Source organism: Lissotriton helveticus, chromosome 10 (assembly GCF_964261635.1).
Source record: "Lissotriton helveticus chromosome 10, aLisHel1.1, whole genome shotgun sequence".
NCBI classification, from domain to species: Eukaryota; Metazoa; Chordata; class Amphibia; order Caudata; family Salamandridae; genus Lissotriton; species Lissotriton helveticus.
This window is the reverse complement of record NC_136071.1, coordinates 198,036,814-198,062,293: the sequence shown is the minus strand read 5'-3', so window position 1 is coordinate 198,062,293 and position 25,480 is coordinate 198,036,814. Positions and strand designations below refer to the sequence as shown.

At 48.2% G+C, this 25,480-nt stretch overlaps 1 protein-coding gene across 2 annotated transcripts in view; it reads left to right on the top strand.

Annotated features, from left to right (window-relative positions):
• Nucleotides 1–1,919: 1,919 nt before the first annotated feature.
• The window catches only part of VPS35L (VPS35 endosomal protein sorting factor like), a 479,692-nt gene continuing 456,131 nt past the window's right edge, over nucleotides 1,920–25,480 (top strand). The window contains exon 1 of one of the 2 annotated variants that reach the window (XM_078665104.1): nucleotides 1,920–2,129. In XM_078665104.1, coding sequence (XP_078521230.1) covers nucleotides 2,125–2,129 — 5 coding nt within the window. In that variant the 5' untranslated portion in view covers nucleotides 1,920–2,124. The remainder of the gene's footprint in view (nucleotides 2,130–25,480) is intronic. The other variant, XM_078665105.1, reaches the window with a different exon arrangement.

Here is a 25,480-nt window from a genome sequence, read left to right as displayed (position 1 = left end):
ATCTACGGGATAGCTAGTTCTATGTATAAGCTCCTATGCTGAGGATGGTCGCTGGAGTTGGCCCTATGGTCGCTGTTGGTTCTTATCACAGTTTGAGTAGATAGACTGTTCGGATCAAAGAAAAAGGCTCTTAAGATGGGGATAGCTACTCTCATATGGACTGTTGGACCATGATTGGTGGTTGTGAACGGGGTTTGTTGGGAAATGTAGTTTATGTTAATGTTAAAATGTTTTTCATTGGCTGCTGTGTTTTTGCAGTAAAAGAAAGAGAAGCATTAGTCCTCGCCTCTGTGTTCTTAATAGAACTAAACTGTTTTGGTGCGAATGCTAGCAAAGTTTTTATTCTGGGCAAATCACTTTATGTCCTTGTGCCTACCAAAAATGAATGTTTTTGTGTAATGTAGCTGGTGCTCATGAAAAGCGCTCCAATACCTTTGGGAAGAGTTTGCGCTACATAAAACTGCAAAAATCCAGGAGTAAATGATGTGTGGAATGTGGCATCAGACTGGACTTTAGCAGATCAATAAGATGAGCTGGCTCAGTGTTCTGTTTTTACTCAAGGCTCTTGATCATAAATTACTTGCTCATGTTTCAAACGAAATGATCTCAAAAAATGCCACTGCGACTACTAGTTGTTTCACAGTATCTTGGTACATAAGCAGACATTATAGGAAAATCACAAAACCACTGGGATACAAAATGAAGTGATGGTGTCTGCCATAGCAAAAATGTAGAGCACCAGCTGAGAAATCAATTATCGGAAATCAATAAGTAAAACATGTTTAATTATGTGCTGTTCATAAATTGCTCTACCTAGGCAACCTAACTGCTAGAACTTGACCTTGTTTCAAGGATTTGGCTCCTGTGGTGTGGATATATTTTAGTGCCGCTCACCATTGTGGGGGTGAGAGCTTTGTGATGTCTCAATCCCCATAGTGTGATTGGCTAACAGGACCAGGATCGAGTGGTTTTAGGTGTGCTTCAAATATAATAATCATATGCCCTCTTTTAAAATGCCACGTACAGGTCAATATCCATTATTGTGGCATTTTTTTTAACTGAGTTTTATGTAGCGCGAACTTGACCCGAATCAGATACTTAGCACCAGCTGTATTACATGAGGACACATTCATTTTTGTTAGGCACGGGGAGATTAAGTGATTTGCCCAGAATCACAGGATGTTTAGCGTGCGTTGCCAAGACTCGAACCCAGTTCTGCTGATTCGAGGTCGACCGCCCTAGCCGTTAGGCCAACTCCTCTCTGCATGGTTGACTCACACTGGTATACCAGTTCCACATCACACATTTCAACTGCTTCAATTATGTGGCATTGTGTGCAGAGGAATTATGTGATGTGGAATGGAAATAGGTGGAGTAACTCCACCTATTTCTATTCCACATCACATAATTCCTCTGCACACAATGCCACATAATTGAAGCCATGCCACACAATTCCACAACTAACAAACCCAATACGACCCACATAATTCCACTCGAAACCACACACAATCACTCCATAACAAGTCAAACACGTTGCCATTTACAACGCCAATATCTCTAAGCTCGCAGAGCGAGACCTGGGTTTTTACCAGTGCTTGTTTTATTTTTAACGCACGGAGAAACACGGGATGTTGGGGCGGCGGTACCCTGGTTCTCCAGATCAAAAGTAGGCAGCTCTGATCGTAACGCCCTTTCCGCGGTAGTTAGTTATTGGCACGGAAGGATATTTGGGTAGGAGTCCTATCCGAGCACACAATTCCCAAAGTAACAGAAACACAAAAAAACATGAACACAAGTCCTCTCTCATTTACTTATTTTTGCTCGTGCTGCGCCTGGCGCAGGCGCAGTACGTACTGTTGGATGATTGGTCTCTTAGCACCCTTCCCGTTACGTGACGTCCTTTTGACGCCCAGTCAGGAGGCGGTGCACTCGTGACCCAGTGTAGAGACCGGATGGTTTTCGTCGGTCCTATGCATTCTGTAATTATTTCCAGGTGTGTCAGGCCCGGCCGCCGGTTCTCGTAAGCGTGATGGTATCAAATCAAACACAAAAAGTGTGTGTACAGTGAATGACAAGGGAGGAGAGCATCTTTGATTGCATGCCACTGACACGCTGCATACGAACATGTGGTGAGTTGTGTTCATATATCGTTCTCCTATATGTTGTAGGCTGTGCTAGGAGGCTTTCCAGCTTCCTCTTCGAACCCTGAACCGTTGACAGGGCTGAAAATAGAAGGCGGAAAGAGAAAGTTTCGTGGTCCATATTCCTTAATCTGCTGCTGTATCTTCCTAAAGGCCACCATCCTTGGAGTGTGTCCAAATAAGCTATGCAGGGACAGTTGAGTTGTTTATATAGCGCTTTCTATCTCCTTGTAAAGCTTAAAGCGCTCATTTAGGGTTTCCTGGCAAATTGTAACCAATTAGCTGCATACTGCATGTACTGAGCGAGCCTGACCACTGCAAGGGGGATTGAGTAGTTCCTCCTCAATAAATATAATTTTGAAAACCAATCATAACCGATGGATGGAGAATGGAGACCGGGATGTGCGGCACAATTAATGAATAGTTGGATGGTGGAGAGTGGGCGGATGAATTAGTTCAAGAATGAATGCCAGTGACTGAAAGCTGCTCGCTACACGGAGCATATAGTCTCAATGCATTGACCAGGGGTGGGTGCTCTGGTATTCATTTTAGCTTCTGCGTTCAACGATCACTCTCCACAACCACCAAACCTTATGAAACACCCAAAACCCGAATGTATCAAACACAAAGCACTAGTCAAGTCAAAGTTTGTTAAGATTACTTAAAACCATGTAGACATTTGAAAAAGAAAGCACAGTGTTCAAAAAGAAAAAAAATAGTGGTTCCTTGCTTGACCCTTTAAGATAACTGGCATTTTGTGCCCGAAAAATAAAACTCAGGGTAAACAAGCGGCATTAAAATAAATTATCTGTTTGCAATATGTTATACTTGAACCAATTTAAAAAACACCAAGCACTAATTTAGCTCCTCACAGAAATATACACCAAGCATTAAGCTTTGGTCTAAAATGGGAGAGAACGAGATAACCATGTAGTGGCTGAATTGTACAACCAGGAAACCTTGCATCTATCCTGGATTCCACTTCACCATATTGTAGTAATTACTGTTTTTCTCAGTGTCCCCTTTATCTTCATCACAAGAGCACCTTGAACTACATCATCAGTTCGGTAAGTCCGCTGCAAAATACTATAATATTACTCCATCTGCCGTAACCCCTGAGCCACAAACAAGGGCAAAAGATAGCAGACTTCTCTTTCTTCTCTAATTTCATTTTTGGCAGGGCAGTGGTGGCATTAATGTTTCCAAGCTCGTGTTTACAGTCTACCACGTGAAGCAATTGCCGCGCAATACAATGTTATAATTTAATATACTAAACTGAAGTGTGTTGCAAAGATCACAATATATAGATATACACTGTTTTGAATTTAGAACAGTCTTTCGCATATATGTACAGGACTTTCTGAGCCAAGGAACAGCAGACTCCCCATCCACCCCTCCCCAAATCCCTGAATGTTAGCGCTGCTCATAGCAACCTGCCTGGAAACAGGAACTATCCAAATGCAAAAACAAATGGTTTTGAAGCACGCTTTAAAACCATTTATATGGAATTATTTAGTTTTAAAGCACTGAGGCAGGAAACACGGCCAGTGTGGCTCCCAACATTATAATTTGGCCCCACCAGCAGTGAAACTGTCTCCCACCCTGCCAGTCCACGGGAAATTGCCCTGTGCCTGGAAGTACCAGTCTGGACTTGCGAGTAACATCTATGCAACTTTTATTTCCATATTGCTTTTGTAAGTCCGCTTCATTGGTCTTTTGTGTTGTAATGTGATAGAAGAAGAAGCGATTGTTTCCTTTGCTGCCAGCCAAGTATAGTATTTACAGCTTTTCTCCAGTATTGGTGTTTGCCATTTGCTTTCCGTGTATATGAGTATTTGCTGTTCTCCTTTATTTATCATAGGTGTAGGTAGCTATGCTTTCATGTGAATTTTAGCAGTGAGGTTTTGGCAAATGGTCATGCTTTTGGGTTTTTCCACATGAGTTGGTTTGCATTTTATTTATGTATTACTATATGTATGTGAATTGTTGTCTGTTGGCAGGCATCACTACTTTGTACTGGTGTTTTATTATCAAGAATTACCTGGTTCCTGAATAATGACCAGTTTCTATAATTTATATGTTTTCCATATGCTGGAGTGTTCTGTTGCTGACTTGGCAGGATCTTCGTAGAGGGCGGAGCTGAGTTGAAATGTGGCTCCTGGTGGGGTTATAGTTGTTTATTTATAACCTCATTAATATTGCAGGTAACCCAACATAAAGTATAAAGTGTTTTTCAAATGTCTTTTTATTGGTTTTGAACAAGTACTTTTTTTACAATTTCCCTGGTTATCATATTATGACAACAAAAAAGAATGTGCCGTATTTTCTGGCGTATAAGACAACTTTTTATCTCTTGAAAATCTTTTCAAAAGTCGGGGGTCGTCTTATACACCGGGGTCATTTTATGAGCAAGCGAATATAGCCCAAACCCTATATTTTAAAGGAAAAGTAGGGGGTCGTCTTATACGCCCAGTCGCCTTATACGCCAGAAAATACGGTAGCTAATACATATATCATATTCAACAGCATTGTTATGGCAAGCAACAACAGAACTAACAACCCAAACCAATAAATATGGGAAACACAACACTTCTCTCCACTTGCCTCCCGTCCAGTATTCCCTTCCCACTGAAATGCCCTCAGATCAAAGCAATACTGACTTTGGAACTCCTAGCTAAAGCTACTGAGATGAACCTGCTGGGTCCGTTTCAGTGTAATAATCAACTTTGACCCTACTTCTGCCTCCCAAGTATCCTCTTGCGCTGTGCTATTTTTAACCCACTGTATCTTGCTGGCTCCCCCATTCGTCACTGTACTATAGCACTGGCTGTCTTGAGCCCCAGTCCTCACTAATGATTATCGGCATTCTTAGATTTATACCCAATCACCGAAGATTATGGTGGTCTAGTATCTGGGGGTTTAGTTAATGACTGCATATTTTTTGCCCACGCCAAAACCAACTACCACAAAGGAACGAAGGCCATCGCCGAATGGATGAAGAGCAGTCGCCTGAAACTGGACTCGGACAAGACGGGGGTCCTCATCCTCTGCTCCACCCCCTCTGCCTGGGACAACCCCTGGAGGCAGACGCACGCAACCTGGGGTTCATACTGGACTCTTCTCTGTCAATGACCCAGCAAGTCAACGCCGTCTCCTCCTACTGCTTCAACACCCTCCGTATGCTTCACAAGATCTACAGATGGATCCCCACCGGAATCAGAAGGAACAGGTGTTACAAAGTGAAATACTGCAGTGTGCGAAGAACCCTTCCCTGGACCTTCGGGAAACTTTGCAACTCGCCACAATCCCCTTCCTTGGCATAGGCCGCATGGGCCTTCATCTTCTGCGCTGCTTCTGAGGGTGATGTCGCTGCCATGCCTTAGGGGGCATAGCTGCTAATAGTGCAGCAGGTGCGGTGGCTCCAGGAACACTGCTGGGAGGACCCCCTCTTCCTCTGTTCTAGCAGTTTTTATTAATACCCCCTGGTTCAAGGGCCCATGGTCCCTCCTCACATCAGTGCCCCTTGCATCCTGCTGAGACACTGTTCTGCCAGCTCCCACCTGTGTGCCAGTTGAGGCTTGTTTCTGTGCCTGTGCCCAGTAAATGCTCAGACGTCGAATGAGCGTGGCTACCTGAAGAACAGAGCACTAGGAATATCCTAATCGCAGTCTCAGGTCCCCATTTTAACCTTTCGCTATTATGGGAGAGTTTTATATCCATAAACTGACCCAAGTTTCTTGGCCTCTTTGAACCCAGCCTATTTGCACGTCAAGATAATTTATGAACTGTTTTGTGTACTTTGCAGGTATATTTATTAACATTTATAGAATGAAAACATTATATTTTAAATAAAAGTACCATGTCAACTAATTATTTGCAAAAAATAGAAATTGTAGTCACTGATGACATTCGTGGCTAATATTTCTTTCAAAATATCCCACTAATATTTTCCCACAAATATGCTTTTATATAGTGTGAATGAATATAATATAGCATACATGGGTACAGTTGGCCTGGACATGACTTATTTAAGTGATTCATATGAGATTTTTTAATACCTAGCTCTATTTTAACTCTAGAAAGAAGTGAAAGCACAAAGCAGAGTACACGTGTAAAACCAACAGTATGGTCGGACCTTAAATCCAAGCTTCTGCCACTTGATCAAGCGGTGTGACCTTGGGCAAATAACCTTTTCAGTTCTCTTCCTTGTCCTTCATTAACACAATTAAAAACAGACCGGAGTCGGTTCACACAATGTGTGCACCATTTAAACACACTTGCATATGTTTCATTGGACTATAATACTGCCCCACATCAAATTATATTATTTTTCTGATGCACACCACCATCTTTGTCTCCTGGCAACGTCAATTGTGGGTGCCTTAATTTGGATTTCAATGTTTATTTAATTTCGTTGGACAAAACAAATCGGCATATCAAATTCGTGCTCAACCTACGCACATTTTGCACTCAATTTACGCACATTTCTTCATAATCTAGGCATAAACATTTGATCCGTTCAAAGGGATTGCAAATTACCATCAACTTGAAGTTGATGGTAATTTGCGATTCCTAAATTGCGAAAACGCAATTTGTGAATGCATAATGCATTGCATTTAGGAAAAAGCAATTTACGATTCCCTAAATGCTTTAGCAATTTAGGTAATCGCAAATAATTGTGATTACCTATTTTGCAAATGCATTTTATTTGATGCATTGCAAATTGCATTTTACCGGTCGCAAACGGGCCGATTTTTGCGACCGGTAAAATGCTTAATGCATGTGCCCCCATATGTCTAAATTGCCTGAAGAACCTTTGTTGAGAATGTGAACACTACTGTGGTCAAATCATTTTTGCAAGATATGTTTTTATGGTAAGGTTTTCCAGAGTAATCGGTGATGGATAATGGAACCCAGTTGGCACCAATCGAGGTGTGTGACTTTCTTAAGTTTACAGGTGTTTAGCAAATTAAAACTTCTTTATATCACCCCCACACTAATGGATGAGTTAAAAGATTTAATTGTAGCATCAAGGATCAGTTACAGTTGGCGTTGGTTACTGGTCTGCAATAGAAAGAAGCCTTTTGTAGATATGCCTTGGGCTGTTAGAATTACACCTTACATTATCGCTGATATGTCGCCTTTTTCCTTGTTAAGGGGAAGGGTGGCGGGTTCAAGGTTGGATAAGGAACGGATAGGTAGGAAAACAATGGATGTTGGAAAAGTTGAACAGGTGATGGATGTGAGGGGTGTGGTGCAAAGAAAATACAGTGCTGTAGGAAAGTTGTGTAGAGAACTTCCAGTTAAGGTTGGGGATTGGGTGTGGATAAAGAAATAAGCCTGTCATGTGATGAAGGATTCTTCCAGATTTTTTTCAACGTTTATGGTTAAGATTATGAGAGACCATGTGATGGTTTTGGAAAAATGGCAACGTTTGGAATAAGAGCATGATTGCTGTTGTTCCATATTCAAAGTCTGTTTGGGTGAGGACATGTTTGAATGCTGAAGAAGAGCCAACATTGGTTGGCGACCAAGTTCATTGCAGCATACCAGTGTGATTCAAGTCTTTACTAGTTAAGTTTAAGGGCTTTGTAATGTAGACTGTAATATCTTTCACTGCTATTTTTTAAAAAAAAATCTTTATCAGGTTTCTGTTATTTTTGTTTGACTAATATTGTACTTTGGAATTTATTGTATTTTACCATACATTCTTCCTAAGTTGTTTTACATTGAGTCTGTTAAAATTCAATATCTCAACTTCTATACCTAGAATTTTTGTCATTTTGGTCATGTTTTGTAAAGAATATAATCTATTTCTGTTACTCTGTGTGTTGCATGGATACTTTACACGTTGCTTCTTTGGATAAGCCTGACTGCTCTGTGCCAAGCTACCAGAGGTTGGATACAGGTTATCTTTTAGTGTGTATCTAGCTTACCCAGGTGGTTCCTGCCTGGCCTGGGTGCACACCTCAGCCAACCAGGAATCCCATTTTTAACAGTGGCCAAGTATGGTAGGTATTTGGCACAGATTGTGCACCAGGTGATACAAAAACATGTCTGGTAGCCTCAGATCTCCTGACATGGTAGCTGCATGTAAATTGAAGGATGTAGCCTTGGTTTCCTCCCTGCCCAACTAAAGTATTTTACTACCTGTTGTAGGACAGTAGAATCTGCTTCTTATGGATACCCTCACTTTTTGCTTGATGTGATACTGTTTTTGACTAGCCTGACTGGGATCCTGCTAATCAGAACACCGCTAATAAGGACCCAGGTCTATCAGCTTTCTACTTAACTTGTTATGATCAGTACCTAGGTACATCCCAGAATGGATACTGGGGTACTCTTGTCAGCCCCTAGTATATGGTACCCGTGTACCCAGGGCATAGGTACCCTAGTGGTCCCCCATGGGCTGAAGCATGTATTATGCCACCCATGGGAGACCATTCAAAATGGAACTACAGGCCTGCCATTGCAGCATGTGTAAGTTGGTGCTTGCACCACTTACTAAAGATTTAGGTTTACTATATCTAAGGGTCACTGCACTTAAAATCTATACGTCTCCCCTATAACAGGCCTTTACAATCCTGAGAGCAGGGTGATTGTTCTCAGTGAGAGGGTGCCCCTATAGGAGCAGGACACCCCTGCAGCCTACTGAGTCCATTATCCCGGATTGTCAGTGAAGCGCCATATACTATTTAGAGGTGCACTACGTAAACACGTGATGACCATCTAAAAAACGGCTGCAACGAATCCTTTCATATTTGGTATCAAACATGTTGGAATCGAACCCCCACACCGTAAATGGTGTTGGAGGTATAATTCCAAGCACTGTAAGAGCCCTCCGTTAGGCTCTCATTGTTCCCGGTACCAGCCTTCTTGACACAGACAGCACAAAATAGTTGCTGCCGACCAGAGACACATTTCTGCCCTCCTGCTGCTGAGCCAAGTTCGAGCACAGGAAGGTAGAACAATAGGTATCCTGTCACAGAGGGTGCGATCATCTCGTAGACAGGATTTAGTGTATTAGGGCTGGGTGGATGAGCTTGCCAGCGCCTGAAAGTCTGCACGAGGGGCATAATTGGTGTTCCTGTGCATAGTCCAGCTCAAACCAGTTCTGATAGCCGTTGGCTCCGGCTCTGGCATGAAACTGGATAAAGGACATGTGAGTAACCTCCCCCTGTCCAGACCCTCCCCTGGGAGGGTCCCCTGAATCTTCCCAACCCTTTCCCTAGGGTACTTGAGGTCTTACCTGGGTGTAGGTCCCTAGATTCGTTGTGGTATAATATTCAGAACTGAAACCACTGCACCTCCACCGTGTGGGCACTCTGGACTTCGTTTGGGCCTGACTTTGTCTCCCTTTCCGTCTGCTTCATCGACTGTGCATGTGCACCATACAGGATCCGTGCAGGACCTGTGGAGCTTCCAAGACACTTGAAGATAATCCCCCTTGAAGTGAAGGAGTCCTTTCCCTGCATTCGCAGGCACCTCAACACTGCTGACTGGTCTGCTGAACTCGAGCTCCTGCAGACTCCGAAGGGATCAACAACACAGGTGGTGGTTTCCTATGTCCCTTGAGGCCTGAGCTGACCTTTCACAGAGTTTAAGGCCAGAATCCCTCGTGGGGGCTGCATTAACCGAACACCTGTGTGCTGCATACTTTTGCAAGTGTAAATGCTTGTTGGCAAATTTGTGATAAAGTGCATTGGGCTCCAGTAGCCCCAACCTCCGACAACTTCTTCCACCAAGATTTTCAGTGACACCGCCTCTTGCCCACCGTGGCCTGCTCTTTTTGGTGAGCTGCTTGAGGTCCTCTCACGACTTCTGTGCCTCCAGCTTGTGGGTCCATTTGAGGGTCACTTTTGTTTTCCTTGCTCACCCCTGATTGCTTGGGGCCTGCCCTGACTCCCCTGCTTGTAGTGAGCCTCCTGAACCTTGCTGGTCCCAACCGTGCACCACCTTGACTTCCTGCATGGGTTGCATTTCCCAAAGCTTGTTGGAGCTCCTGCCAGACACCCCTCCCTTTCCCCCCCCGCTTTCCCCCCCCTCCTCAGCTCTCGACATCCTTTCTGAGACAGCTCGTATCTGGCTTCTGGTTGTACTCCGCATCGCCTGGTCCCCGCAGCTGCAGAGTCAAGGTCCTCGTCATTATCCCTGAAGCACCCGACATCGGATGGCATTAGTCTTCCAAGTCTCCTGGTCACTCCTGAGTGACATAGACTCTGTCCCCTCTTCTTTCAGCTACTCTTCTTCCATGTTTGGATTCCCACGGACACTTCCTCCTTGTTAGAACCCGGGGTCTCTGGTTGGCAGAGGTAAGTACCTTAGACCAAGTAGGGACCCTTGCTTCCAGTCAGGGCGACTGAATAACCCTCTGAGATAACCCCTGCTCACCCTCTAGGTAGCATGGCGCGAGCAGTCTAGGCTAAACAGAGGCAATGTGGATAACATTTGCACTTAACACAACAATAATCCCCCAATCCACCACAAACTGAGACCACACAGGTAAGTATATTTTATAAAAATATATAGCTTTATCTAGTTTCAGCAAGTAATTAAAGCAGTTGCATGATGATCACTTCTTTAGAAAAATGTTGCATTCAATCTTAAGGGTTGCACTTAATCTTTCTGATGGTACTTGTACATAGGCAGTTCTCAGAACCAAAAGCAGTCTCAAGTCTCTCAAATCAGTGGCTAAAAATAATAATGCCCCTGATTTCTGTTCAAGTAGCTCTAAAAACGAGCAAGGAAAACAATGCCCCGTGTAATCTTACTTTTGGCCTTTAAGCGCTGCAAGTGCGCTTCCTCGCGAGGCCCGGGGCTCTTTTCCTCCCCGGGTTCCACCACGCTCTTCTGTGTGCCCCCAGGTGCCCTGCGCCGACCAGAACTCACTCGTCCACGGCCCCGGCCGGTCCCTCCTGCTCCCCCGCCTGCTCTCGACAATCCAACGAGCGGCGGGGAGCGGGCTAGGCGCTTAAAGGCTGGGACGGCAGGCCGGGGCGGAAGACACTCGGGGGAATCCCTCGGACAGGGCAGGTCGCTTCTTCCCGGGCCCGGCGGTGATCGCGCAGCACTTCTCTGGGTCCTGAGGACGGGGACCAATCCGGTCGCGGCGTCTGGACGAGCCTCTGGTGCACCCGGGAGTCAGCCAATGGCAGAGCGGCTCCCGGGACAGGTTGGCAATCACGCTCCGCTACTTCGGCCAATCACGGCCCACCACTGCTGATGACGCTGCGCCGTACGGGCCAATCCCGTCGCGGCGTTAGTGAGGGGGCTCGGCTCCCTCCACCAATGGGAGCGCGGCGCCTTTGTTCTTTGGCGCTTCAGCTCCCCTTCGCTAGGAAATCCACGGAGGGTGTTTTCTGGCCCCGGGCTGCGTCGGTGATTTGGCGGCAAGGTTCCCTTGGGTCCTGGGATTGCTGCAGGACGTCTCTGTGGCCCCCCTATCAGCAGGGGGGGGGAAGACTCCTCGTTAAAGGACCACACCACGGTCTCTCCTCGCTCCTGAAATCTGTGCCGATGAGCACAGCGCGCTCCAGACAGCTGGCAATTGGGACCCACGGGTTGGGGCCGCTCCCCACACGATCTTTCAGTAGTTTATGGCAAAGCTTCAGGAACCTTTAGCCCTGGGTTCCAAGCAGAAGGCCAGCTCTTCTCAGGCCCTTGGAGATTCAAGTTGCAGACACAGCACACAGCAAAGTCTTGGCAGTTTCAAGCAGGCAGGGTCATAGCACACAGCAAAGTCCCTTTCTCCTCCTCAGCTTCCAGTCAAACAGCAGAACAGGTCAGCCCTTAGAGCACACAGCAAGGCAATCTTCCTTTAGTTCTCTAGCCGTCCTCCTTCCAGCCGAGGTTCCTTCTTGGTTGTAGAGTTTCAGAATCTCAACTTCTGTAGTCAGGGGTCCTTTCCTTATACCCCTCAATGTCTTTGAAGTCCTTTGAAGTCTTTGTGCATGGAGGCCCTGGGTTCAGTCTAAACCAGTTCTGGGGGTTGCGGAGCACTGAGGTGTCTCTGGTTTTCTTCTCCCTGTCCGCTTCAGGGCCAGAGGTGTCAGTCGACCACCAGGAGGGAGCTAGCATGGGGGAGGTGGCCGGCACAGCCCAGTACTTATCAGGCATTCCTTCCTCCCACCTCCCAGGCAGGCAGATGTGCCCTTTCATCCCCGGGCTGGCTCCGACCCTCTCCTCCGGGGCTCTGCAGCCCCCCCTGTCACATCCAGACCAGGCAGGCATTCCACAAACCCAGGCGCACAGAAAGGTTTAGACAAGAGAACAGCCACTTTCTAAAAGTGCTATTCTCCAACACAGGATTTAAAAACACCCTTCACTAAAAGATGTCATTAAATTCTGAGTTCAGGGATATCTTTCACTTATGTCCCATCTTGTTCCTATGGGAAGATAGGCTGGCATCACATGGGTCCAGCCTCCTCCATGTTACTCTATGGAGCAAGATAGCCTTACAGCAGTGAGCACATAAAATGGCTGCAGCCCACTACCAGAGCATGTGACCTGCCCTAGTACATGCTCTACCTTATCCATACACTGCACCCTGCCCAGGGGGGTACCTTGAGCTTTCCATGGGGTGGCTGATGTGCACAGACAGGGAAGGGTTAGGCCTAGCCAGTGGAGACACTGGCCAGGGGGACAGGGCAGTCCACTGACTGCACACAGGCCCTGCGCTGGCAGGCCTGAGTCACTATTTTAAAGCTACTAATGTGGGTGGCGCAATCTGCGCTGCAGGCCCACTAGTAGCATTTGTCATCACCAGCCCTGGCACACACAGTGCACTTTACTAGGGACTTCGGGGTGATACAAATATGCCAATCAATATCACAATTTACAGAGGGAGCACTTACACTCTGACACTGATCAGCAGTGGCAGGGTGTCCAAAGCATCTAAATCAGCAAAAACGAAATCCAGCACAGCATCAAAACACATGAGTCAGAGGCAAAAAGATGGGGGAAGAACCACGCCAAAAGGTGTCAGGTCTAACACGTGTCCCCTCCAGCTGAAAGTGGGGAGAACTACCCAACCTCTTGGGAGTCCTCATCACTAAGGCGGAAGAATCTGGACAGACCGTCAGCATTGGCGTGTTCTGTACCAGGGCGGTGCTCCACCGTAAAGTCCATCCCCTGTAGGGAAATGGACCACCTCAACAATTTCGGATTCTCACCCCTCATCTGCATTAACCATCTGAGGGGCCTGTGGTCGGTCTGAACACGGAAGTGAGTCCCAAACAGGTAGGGCCTCAGCTTCTTCAGAGCCCAGACCACAGCGAAAGCTTCTCTTTTAATGGCACTCCATTTCTGTTCCCTGCGGATTAGCCTTCGGCTAATGAAAGCCACTGGTTGGTCTCCGCCCTCATCATTAATCTCTGAGAGCACTGCTCCCACGCCTTGCTCCGAAGCGTCAGTTTGCACAATGAACTCACTGGAAAAGTCAGGTGCCTTAAGCACCGGTGCTGTGCACATGGCAGTTTTGAGGGTGTCAAAAGCAGTTTGACAGGCCTCCGTCCAATTCACTTTCCTGGGCTGATTTCTAGATGTCCGCTCAGTCAAAGGGGCCACGATGGTGCCATAGCCTTTGACAAACCGTCTGTAATACCCGGTGAGACCTAAAAAGGCTCTCACCTCAGTCTGGGTCTTGGGGGGGTTCCCAAGCCAGAATGGTATCAATTTTTGCCTGTAGGGGCGCCACCTTGCCGCTCCCCACCTGGTGTCCCAAGTACACCACCGATCCCTGCCCTATCTGGCATTTACTGGCCTTGATAGTGAGGCCGGCCTTCTGCAGAGCCTTCAACACTTCAGTGAGGTGTTGCAGGTGTTCCTCCCAAGTGGAGCTGAACACAGCAATGTCATCCAGGTAGGCTGCGCTGAATTGCTCCAGCCCTGCCAGTACCTGGTTGACCAATCTCTGAAATGTGGCGGGAGCATTTTTCAACCCAAAGGGCATGACACGGAACTGGAAGTGCCCCTCTGGTGTCGAAAATGCTGACCTCTCCTTTGCCCCGTCAGTTAAGGCAATCTGCCAGTACCCTGAAGTCAAATCAAAAGTACTCAGGTACTGGGCAGCTCCCAACCGATCCACCAGTTCATCCGCTCTGGGGATGGGGTGCGCGTCAGTCTTGGTGACCGCATTGAGCCCACGGTAGTCCACGCAGAACCGAAGTTCTGGGGTGCCACCGGGGGTAGCAGCTTTCTTAGGCACTAAGACCACTGGGCTAGCCCAGGGGCTGCTGGAGGGTTCAATAACCCCTAGCGTCAACATCTTGGAAACTTCCTCCTTAATGCTGGCTCTGACCTTGTCAGCCACTCTGTAAAATTTCTGTTTCACAGGCAGACTGTCTCCAGTGTCCACGTCGTGGACGCACCACTTGGTGACACCTGGGGTCAGGGAGAACAGGGGGGCGAACTGACCCAAGACTTGGCGACAGTCTTCCTGCTGCTCTGGAGTCAGGGTGGGGGAGAGGACCACACCATCCACTGACCCATCTTGCTCCTTGACTGCCAGGAGGTCAGGGAGAGGATCACTATCCTCCTCCCCTCCAACATCTGTAGCCATGAGCATAGTCACTTCAGTCCTCTCAAAGTGGGGTTTGAGGCGGTTCACATGTAGCACTCTCAGGGGCTGCCTGGGAGTCTTCAGGTTAACCAAATAGGTAACCTCGCTCTTGCGCTCCACCACCTCATATGGCCCAGACCACTTGTCACGGAGCGCACAAGGCTCCACTGGCGCCATCACCCACACTTTCTGACCAGGTTGGAACTCAACCAGAGAAGTGTTCTGGTCATACCACCTCTTCATTTCCTCCTGGCTAGCCTCCAGGTTCTCTTGAGCGAGCTTCCTGAAGCGCTTGGTCTGGTTGCGAATGGCCAGCACATAGCTGAACACATCCTGAGGGGTTTTCCCACGGGATTTCTCCCACCCCTCTTTCACCAGAGTCAGAGGCCCTCTGACAGGGTGGCCATACAGCAACTCAAAGGGACTGAACCCTAAGGATTTCTGAGGCACCTCCCTGTAGGCAAACAACAGGCATGGCAACAAGACATCCCATTTCCGCCTCATGGGCTCTTCCAGGCCCATAATCATGCCCTTCAATGTGCGGTTGAATCTCTCAACCAAACCATTTCCTTGAGGGTGGTAAGGAGTGGTGAATTTGTATGTCACCTCACACTCACTCCACAGGGACTTCATATACTTAGAAATGAAGTTTGTCCCGCGGTCTGAGACGACCTCCCTGGGAAATCCCACCCGGGAAAAGATCCCCATCAGGGCACGGCCCACCACTGGGGCAGTGACTGTCCTGAGCGGGAGGGCTTCCGGGTACCGAGTGGCATGGTCCACCAAGACCAGGATAAACCTGTTGCCTAGGGCTGTCTTGGGATCCAGGGGCCCCACAATGTCAATGCCCACCCGCTCAAAAGGGGTGCTCACCACGGGAAAGGGTTGGAGGGGGGCCACGCGCTTCCCTCCACTCTTGCCACTGGCCTGACAAGTCTGGCAAGATTTACAAAAGGCAGAGACGTGTGTCTTCATCTTGGGCCAGTAGAAATGGGTGACAAGCCTGTGATAGGTCTTGTCTTGCCCCAGATTTCCTGCGAGAGGCACGTCATGAGCCAGACCCAGTAGGAAGTTCCTGAAGCGCTCCGGTACTACCAGCACACGGGCTGCACCGGGCTCAGCGAACTTAGGCTCACTATAAAGTAAGTCATCCTCCCAGTAGATCAAATGCTCCTTGGATCCCAGGCCTGCGGCCTGGTCTGCAGCCTGCTGCCGCACCCCAATGAGAGAAGGGCACTCCTTCTGAGCCTGGCAGAATTCCTCCCTGGAGGGACCACCCTCTTGCTGCCACTGGGACAGCTCAGGCAATTCCCCTAGTTCCGCCACCTGCTCCCCTGTAGGTTCCAGGGCATCCCCTTCCGGGTCTGCCTCCTCCTGGGCCGTGGGAACAGTGGGGGCCGGTTTCCCGCGCCCTCTACCCCTTCTTCTCTTGGCAGGTCCCTGGGCCATTGTTCCAGGCTCCAGTTCTGCTAGACCGCCCTCTCTGGCTGTCATTGCACGGGTGGACACACAGATCCACGCCGGCAAACCCAACATCTCCAAGTGAGTCCTGTGCTCCACCTCTTTCCAGGGGGAGCTCTCCAGGTCATTACCTAATAGACAATCTACAGGCAAGGCATCACTTACAACAATCTCCAGAATACCAGAGACTCCTCCCCATTCGAATGGAACTTTCGCCAACTTGCAGTAGCGCACTGAACTGTCAGCTGCCACCACAGGCCGGAGTACCTGGGGAACAATTTGCTCTTCCGACACCCACCAACACCTAACAGATGTCACGCTGGCCCCTGTGTCTCTCAGAGCCTCCACCACCTGTCCATTGATGGTCACCTTCTGCCCGTATTTCTTAGTATTTTGGGGCAGCAAGGTTTCCTGGGCCATCTCTTGGTCTCCTAGAGAGACAAGGGTCATCAATGCTAACCCCTCCTCCCCACTAGAAATCAAATCCCCTCCCAAAGCTACACTGGCCAACGCCGGAGCTGGAGCTGGAGCACCAGTGGGTGCTGATTTCTTCTTTGGACAGCTTGGAGCAATGTGCCCCACCTCCCTGCATGAATAGCAAGTAATGGTCTTTTTGTCCTGCGGGCCCTTATGGGGCCAGGACTTCTTAGGCTTGGGGGGTTGAGACACCTTCTCCTGGGAACTACTTTGGGGCCCTTTAGAAGACTCCTTTTGATTACCCGTGTCCCCCCCACTCTTCTGCTGGGGACCCTGTCCACCTTTGGCTAGGGTACTTACCACCCCCTTGTGGACCCTGGTGCTCGTCCACCGGTCCGCCTCTTTAGCAAGCTCACTGGGATCAGTTAACTTGCTATCCAAAAGATGCTGGCGCAGCTCTGGGACACATAAACTACTTAAGTGCTCCCTACTAATCAAGTGACACAACCCCACATAATCAGTAACTTTGCTGCCCTTCATCCAACCTTCCAGTGCACGCGTGTACATACTCACATACTCCACCCAAGTGCTTGAATCAAGCTTCTTGAAGTTCCTAAACTTCTGGCGGTACTGTTCAGCAGTGAGCCCATACCTGAGGCACAAAGCCTCCTTCATGGCGGAGTAGGACAAAGCATCCTTTGCTTCTAAGGGTGCCAAAACATCCCTCCCAGAGGCCTCAAAATGCTTCCACAATCCTGCTCCCCAATTCTTCTCAGGCACCTCATTCATCTTTAAGGCAAGTTCATACGCTCTGAACCACGCATAAATATCCTCACCCCTCTGATAATTCTGTACCAGATCCTTTGGTATGTATACCTTACCCGCCTGTACTGGTTGTGCGCTGCCACCATTAGAACTGGACACCCTCTCTTTATATTTGAAGTCCAACTCCTTCATGCTCCTCTCATGAGCCAATTGGAGCTTCTTTTCCTCCAAAGCGAGAGTATGTCTTCTCTCCTGTGCCGCTCTCTCCTGCGCCTCTTTCTCAACTTCCAGGCGCAGTCTCTTCTCATCGGCTTCCGCTCTGAGCTTCAAAAGCTCAATCTCATGGGCCCTAACTCGCTGATTCTCCTCTATTTCCTCTGGAGACATACCCCTACTGGAGTGGTCGCTGCCGGTCCTAGACCCTGGCTTCCTCACTGGCAATTCACTGGGCAAAAACCCATTCTCCTGTGTGTCTCCCTCTCCAGTAGCAGCTTCCGGGGCACCATGTTTGGCCTCCCACCAGGCCCTCAGAGCTGTCCGTAGCTCTTCCTTATTTGCGCCGCCCCTTACTGGGCATTCAAGCTGTTTGCAGACTTTCCTCAGTTGCTCCTTGTTATAGGTTAACAACTCCCGGATTTCAAATTCCACTTCCACGTCTCCATTCACGCTTGGCGCTTTCCGAGACATGATGCTTCCTAACCTTTTCAACTAAAAAGGTTTCACCAATAAGAAAAAAAATCTTGTGCAACCTGTTACTAAACTAGACTAGTGATGTACAAGAGATCACTGCCGGTCAAGTGCAATTATTAGTTCAAAAATCCGCACCGCGAGCCACCAATGTTAGAACCCGGGGTCTCTGGTTGGCAGAGGTAAGTACCTTAGACCAAGTAGGGACCCTAGCTTCCAGTCAGGGCGACGGAATAACCCTCTGAGATAACCCCTGCTCACCCTCTAGGTAGCATGGCGCGAGCAGTCTAGGCTAAACAGAGGCAATGTGGATAACATTTGCACTTAACACAACAATAATCCCCCAATCCACCACAAACTGAGACCACACAGGTAAGTATATTTTATAAAAATATATAGCTTTATCTAGTTTCAGCAAGTAATTAAAGCAGTTGCACGATGATCACTTCTTTAGAAAAATGTTGCATTCAATCTTAAGGGTTGCACTTAATCTTTCTGATGGTACTTGTACATAGGCAGTTCTCAGAACCAAAAGCAGTCTCAAGTCTCTCAAATCAGTGGCTAAAAATAATAATGCCCCTGATTTCTGTTCAAGTAGCTCTAAAAACGAGCAAGGAAAACAATGCCCCGTGTAATCTTACTTTTGGCCTTTAAGCGCTGCAAGTGCGCTTCCTCGCGAGGCCCGGGGCTCTTTTCCTCCCCGGGTTCCACCACGCTCTTCTGTGTGCCCCCAGGCGCCCTGCGCCGACCAGAACTCACTCGTCCACGGCCCCGGCCGGTCCCTCCTGCTCCCCCGCCTGCTCTCGACAATCCAACGAGCGGCGGGGAGCGGGCCAGGCGCTTAAAGGCTGGGACGGCAGGCGGGGGCGGAAGACACTCGGGGGAATCCCTCGGAGAGGGCAGGTCGCTTCTTCCCGGGCCCGGCGGTGATCGCGCAGCACTTCTCTGGGTCCTGAGGACAGGGACCAATCCGGTCGCGGCGTCTGGACGAGCCTCTGGTGCACCCGGGAGTCAGCCAATGGCAGAGCGGCTCCCGGGACAGGTTGGCAATGACGCTCCGCTACTTCGGCCAATCACGGCCCACCACTGCTGATGACGCTGCGCCGCACGGGCCAATCCCGTCGCGGCGTTAGTGAGGGGGCTCGGCTCCCTCCACCAATGGGAGCGCGACGCCTTCGTTCTTTGGCGCTTCAGCTCCCCTTCGCTAGGAAATCCACGGAGGGTGTTTTCTGGCCCCGGGCCGCGTCGGTGATTTGGCGGCAAGGTTCCCTTGGGTCCTGGGATTGCTGCAGGACGTCTCTGTGGCCCCCCTATCAGCAGGGGGGGAAGACTCCTCGTTAAAGGACCACACCACGGTCTCTCCTCGCTCCTGGAATCTGTGCCGATGAGCACAGTTAGCTCCAGACAGCTGGCAATTGGGACCCACGGGTTGGGGCCGCTCCCCACACGATCTTTCAGTAGTTTATGGCAAAGCTTCAGGAACCTTTAGCCCTGGGTTCCAAGCAGGAGGCCAGCTCTTCTCAGGCCCTTGGAGATTCAAGTTGCAGACACAGCACACAGCAAAGTCTTGGCAGTTTCAAGCAGGCAGGGTCATAGCACACAGCAAAGTCCCTTTCTCCTCCTCAGCTTCCAGTCAAACAGCAGAACAGGTCAGCCCTTAGAGCACACAGCAAGGCAATCTTCCTTTAGTTCTCTAGCCGTCCTCCTTCCAGCCGAGGTTCCTTCTTGGTTGCAGAGTTTCAGAATCTCAACTTCTGTAGTCAGGGGTCCTTTCCTTATACCCCTCAATGTCTTTGAAGTCCTTTGAAGTCTTTGTGCATGGAGGCCCTGGGTCCAGTCTAAACCAGTTCTGGGGGTTGCGGAGCACTGAGGTGTCTCTGGTTTTCTTCTCCCTGTCCGCTTCAGGGCCAGAGGTGTCAGTCGACCACCAGGAGGGAGCTAGCATGGGGGAGGTGGCCGGCACAGCCCAGTACTTATCAGGCATTCCTTCCTCCCACCTCCCAGGCAGGCAGATGTGCCCTTTCATCCCCGGGCTGGCTCCGACCCTCTCCTCCGGGGCTCTGCAGCCCCCCCTGTCACATCCAGACCAGGCAGGCATTCCACAAACCCAGGTGCACAGAAAGGTTTAGACAAGAGAACAGCCACTTTCTAAAAGTGCTATTCTCCAACACAGGATTTAAAAACACCCTTCACTCAGAGATGTGCCATTAAATTCTGAGTTCAGGGATATCTTTCACTTATGTCCCATCTTGTTCCTATGGGAAGATAGGCTGGCATCACATGGGCCCAGCCTCCTCCATGTTACTCTATGGAGCAAGATAGCCTTACAGCAGTGAGCACATAAAATGGCTGCAGCCCACTACCAGAGCATGTGACCTGCCCTAGTACATGCTCTACCTTATCCATACACTGCACCCTGCCCAGGGGGGTACCTTGAGCTTTCCATAGGGGTGGCTGATGTGCACAGACAGGGAAGGGTTAGGCCTAGCCAGTGGAGACACTGGCCAGGGGGACAGGGCAGTCCACTGACTGCACACAGGCCCTGCGCTGGCAGGCCTGAGTCACTATTTTAAAGCTACTCATGTGGGTGGCGCAATCTGCGCTGCAGGCCCACTAGTAGCATTTGTCATCACCAGCCCTGGCACACACAGTGCACTTTACTAGGGACTTCAGGGTGATACAAATATGCCAATCAATATCACAATTTACAGAGGGAGCACTTACACTCTGACACTCATCAGCAGTGGCAGGGTGTCCAAAGCATCTAAATCAGCAAAAACGAAATCCAGCACAGCATCAAAACACATGAGTCAGAGGCAAAAAGATGGGGGAAGAACCACACCAAAAGGTGTCAGGTCTAACACTCCTCTTCTAGCAGCAGCCCTTTGCTGGTCCTCCATTGGGTTCGACTGCGGTTTCTGACACCACTTCAGCCCTATGCACCCGGTTTCCCTGGTATAGGTAACATGGGTACTACGGTATCCACGGGTGGGGTGGCTCTCCAACCTTCCGTCTTCCACGGGGTTTCTTCAGGGTCTACTGTGAAGGCTCCTTAATCTTTAAAAATCCAACCGTAACTTACACGTAGATTTGTACAGAGCCCGCAGTTGTGTTCCCACACTGCACGCACTCTCCGTGGGGTCCCTATCTATTCACCTTGGGTAGTTCCTTGGGGTCCCAGCGATTCTACGTCCTCTCGACATTGTCCGGACTCAAGTCGTGGTTCTTATATCACTTTCTTAGTATATGGTTTGGTCCCCCCCTGGGGCCCACTACATATTAGTGCTATTTACTGTGATTTATTTGCTAAAGTATTGTGTGCTATTTACTGTGATTTTTTTGCTAAAGTATTGTGTGCTTTGCGACTATCTCCATGTGGGAGATACTGTAACATACTAGATAGTGTTATATGATAAATACATATTTTTTATAAATCCTTTACGTGGTTCTTTTTCATTTATTCTATACTATAAGATTGCATTCTGGTAACACAAGCTACTTTACACTCCTTCAAAACTAAGCCTGAAGGTTGCTCTCCACAGTTACCACTTAAGAGAGCTGTCTGTGGTTGTCTAAGACCTCCTAAATCACCATAAGGGTTGTCTGGACTGGTGCAAGGTGCCCACTTACATTAGTGGACATCATATACCAGGCCAGCTTCTCACACCTGTGACCTATAATCTTATTATCTTGGAAGGTATTTGGTAGAGTAGCATGCCCAGTAGTTCATTAAATTTAAGGTAGACTATGATTTGTATTAATTGTACCCTCCCCCATAAGAATCCCTGCAGAGATGACCACCGTAAAAAAGTTGCAATCTATTTTTTCAGTTAGAAGCCAAATGTTGTACTCAACCATATTATCTGTCGACCTGTTCAGTAGTATTTCAGTGTATTTTAAATGTGAGACTCACCAGTTGCAGCCCGGTTTCTCTATTTTAAGCCAAGCACTGTAATTGGTGAGTGGCAGTACTTCTCTTTTAACAAAATGTATTCTCTAACGGAGAAGGCAGAGAAGGAGCAAGGGTGTTGATGGCAAAGTTAATGCTGGCACACTCGGAATCCTAATGCTGACAAGTTTTAATTGTCCAAGTTCACTTGCAATGCTCAGCAGTGCAGGGGGAGTGGCCACTGCAATGATCCTCAGACCGGTACAAATTGTCACATTCCATAACGGATGCAAGAGCTTGTTCAAGGTGGAGAGGTGTGGTGCAGCGGCCAGGGCAGCTGACTTCGGAGCATAGGGTTCACAATTTGATCCCCGGCTCCGGTGGCAGCTCAGCTCAGCACCATGTAACTCTGGGCAATAGTTCACTTTATTTCCACGACGGCCCCCAGGGCCTTGAGACCCGTAAGGGTGAGTAGTTCGCGCTTTACAAATATGGATTTATATTATTTGCAAAAATATGATTGTCTTTGTATGTTTGTTTGATCAAGTCTTCTTTATTGACACTTTTTCAAGTGGTTAACATTTCAACTTGTTAAATCTATCTAGCGCATATTTCATCTTGTTATATAGGGCAAGGACTTCTTTAGGGCGAATAGTGATGATTTTTAAAATGATATGTGGTTTATCATAAGGAAAGATTATTTCTAATCATATAATCAGATTTCAAGTTGTAGCCGACTCGAGCCATAATAGACTGCATTTAATTCCATGGAGCCAGTTAAACACTTAAGCTTTTAAATTCTCAATCCCATGTGTAAATAATTTGCTAATGTACAGCGAAAGCTGGGTGCAGGGGATTCTTAATATTCCCAGGATACAATGTTATGTTAACTGGATTGGTAGACCGCTGCTTATCACTTGATAGGGTATCCAGGCCCTGGAGCAGGTGCATCTGTGCATTAGTCGTGTAGTTAGTTAATGAGCCAGGCCTTCAGCATCGTTCGGAATTCAAGAAGAGAGGAGGAGGCCCTGATATGTAGAGAGGGTGGTTGTTCATATTTTGGGCACGATTTGGTAGAAGGCTAGGCCTTCCATTCTGCTGATCCTGGGGTTATGCGAGTGAGAGTAAGGTTGATCGCAGGTGTCTGGTGGTTGGTGGAAATAAGGGCGGCTGTTGAGGTATGCTGGCCCTATGTGTGCATGAGGAGTTTGAATTGACAGCGTTTGGTTATCGCAAGCCAGTGGGGTGTTCTGAGGTGTGACATGATGTGGGTGTGCTGAGTGGGTCTAGGATAGGTCTTGCGGCAGCGTTCTGCATGGTCTGAAGTCCGTGGTAGAGATGGTTAGAGATTCCACTGTAGTCTAGACTGCTTGTGAAGAGGGCGCGAGTGACTGTACGCCTGGTGTTCATGGGTATCCATTTGAAGATTTTTCTGAGGATGCGTAGTATATGAAAGTAGCAGGAGCGGGTGGCTTTTATTTGTGCTGACATTTAGAGTTTGTCGTCTAAGATGATTCACAGTTTTCTTGTGTTGTGAGTGGGTGTAGGTGGAGGACCAAGCTCTGACGGCCACCAGGTGGGGCTCCAGGGGGAGTTCCTGTTCTCGAAGATCATCACTTCTATCTTGTCGTAGTTGAGTTTTTGGCAATTGTTTTTCATCCATTCTGCTATGTTAATCATGCAATTAGTGAAGTTGGTCCTGGTGGTGGTGGACTTGTTCTACATTGATAGAATGGGTTGGGTGACATCAGCATAGGAGTTGATGGATATGCCATGTGCTCTGATGACGTTGGCGAGAGGTGTCATGTAGATGTTGAACTGAGTTGGGCTGAGAAATGAACCTTGGGGGACTCCACAAATCCAGTCTGTAAGCTCTGATGTGTATGGTGGGACTCTCTTTGTGTTCTTCCTGTGGTAAAGTAGCATATCTGTTTGAGGGCTGGTCCTTGGATGCCTTTTTTGTGAAGTCTTTTGATGAGGCTGGAGTGCGACATACTGCTGAACCCCTCTATGGAGTTCGACACTATCAGACAGTGGTATGCCATTAATCTAGTAGGGTTTGGATCTTGTCTGTGGCAGCAATGAGTGCAGTTTCCGTGCTGTGGTTGCTTTGAAAACTGGACTAGGAGTGGTTGAGGAAGTTGTGGATGTCCAGGTGATTGGTGAGTTTTTGGTTAAGTGTCTTCTCTATTACTTTGGATCAGAACTTAAGCAGGGAGCTAGAGCGGAAGTTACTCATCTCGCTGGGGTTGGCCAAAGGTTTCTTGAGTAGCGTTGTTTCTGCAGTGTGTTTCTAGTCTTTTGGGGAAGTTGGCGGATTTAATGCAGAAGTTGATAAGTTGTATGAGGAATTTGCTGATCAGAGGACTTCCTAAGTTGTAGATATGATGTGGGCAGTAGTATGTTGGAGCCCTGGAATGGACGGTTTTCACGACTGTAGTGACGTCTACATCTGTGGGTATTCTTCAGTTGGTTAGAAGGGTGTCAAGGTAGGCGGTGGGCAGGTTGGTAATAATGTCCTTGGGGTTGGGTTGTTTTCCGAAGTAGTTCTAGATCTTTTTGTTTTTGCTGTGAAAGAAGTTTGAGGAGTTGTTGCAGAGCCCTAGGAAGGAGTGATGAAGTTGACTTTTACTTCTGTGGTGGTGAACTCCATGATGAAGATATCTCTTTGTGGTTGTAGGAGCTAGCTTCAATCTGGTCAGTTAGAGATTTTCTCTTGGCGTCTCTCAGAAGATGGTGGTAGTGCTGGATTGTGACCTTGTAAGTAGATCTTGTATCCGCTTCATGGTTGGATTGCCATTTCTTTTCCATCTGCTTGCAGTATCTTTCGTAGTTCTGGAGTTCTTCAGTATACCAGGTGGCTTGTCTGTTCATTCTGCTGTTTGTGTGAATTTTGATGAGTGCTAGTGTGTCTACACAGTTTGCGATCAACTGGTGGACGTTGGTGATATCATCGAATAGGTTGTTGGCGGTGCTTGGTTGTTTTGCTTAGAGTTTGCTGCTCCTGTCAGTTTCTGTTACTCTGTTCCAATTCTGGCTGGGTAGGTTGATGGTGGTGAGTGCTTTGACTTGCGGGATAGAGATTGTGAAGTGGATGATGGAGTGATCAGTCCATGTGAGTGGTGAGATGGAGTAGTAGTTGATGATGCTTTCAGGCGAAGATTGCGTCTAGAGTGTGTTCTGTGATGTGTTTGAGGTCCACGAACTGCTGGAAATAACCGAAGTTTAACAGACTTACGTGGAGGAGACTGGAGGAGAGGTTGGTGGGGTGTCTTCAAGGTGGAAATTGAAGTTGCCGAGAAGTATAAAGTCCTTGTAGTTGATGATGAGGGGGAGATGAAGTCTGAGTTGAGATTGCTGAAGTTGGTCCGCAGACTGGGTGAGTTGTATGCTAGGATACCCTTCAGGAGTTGTCGTTATTTTGTAGGCTGATGTGCATGTGTTCCATGAAGGGAGTGTCTGAGTTTGTGGTTGTTGTGCTTTTGATGGTATTCGATGGCTAGTCCACCTCCAGGTTTGTGAAGGTGGGTTTGATGTGCAATCTTGTATCCCACCAGGATG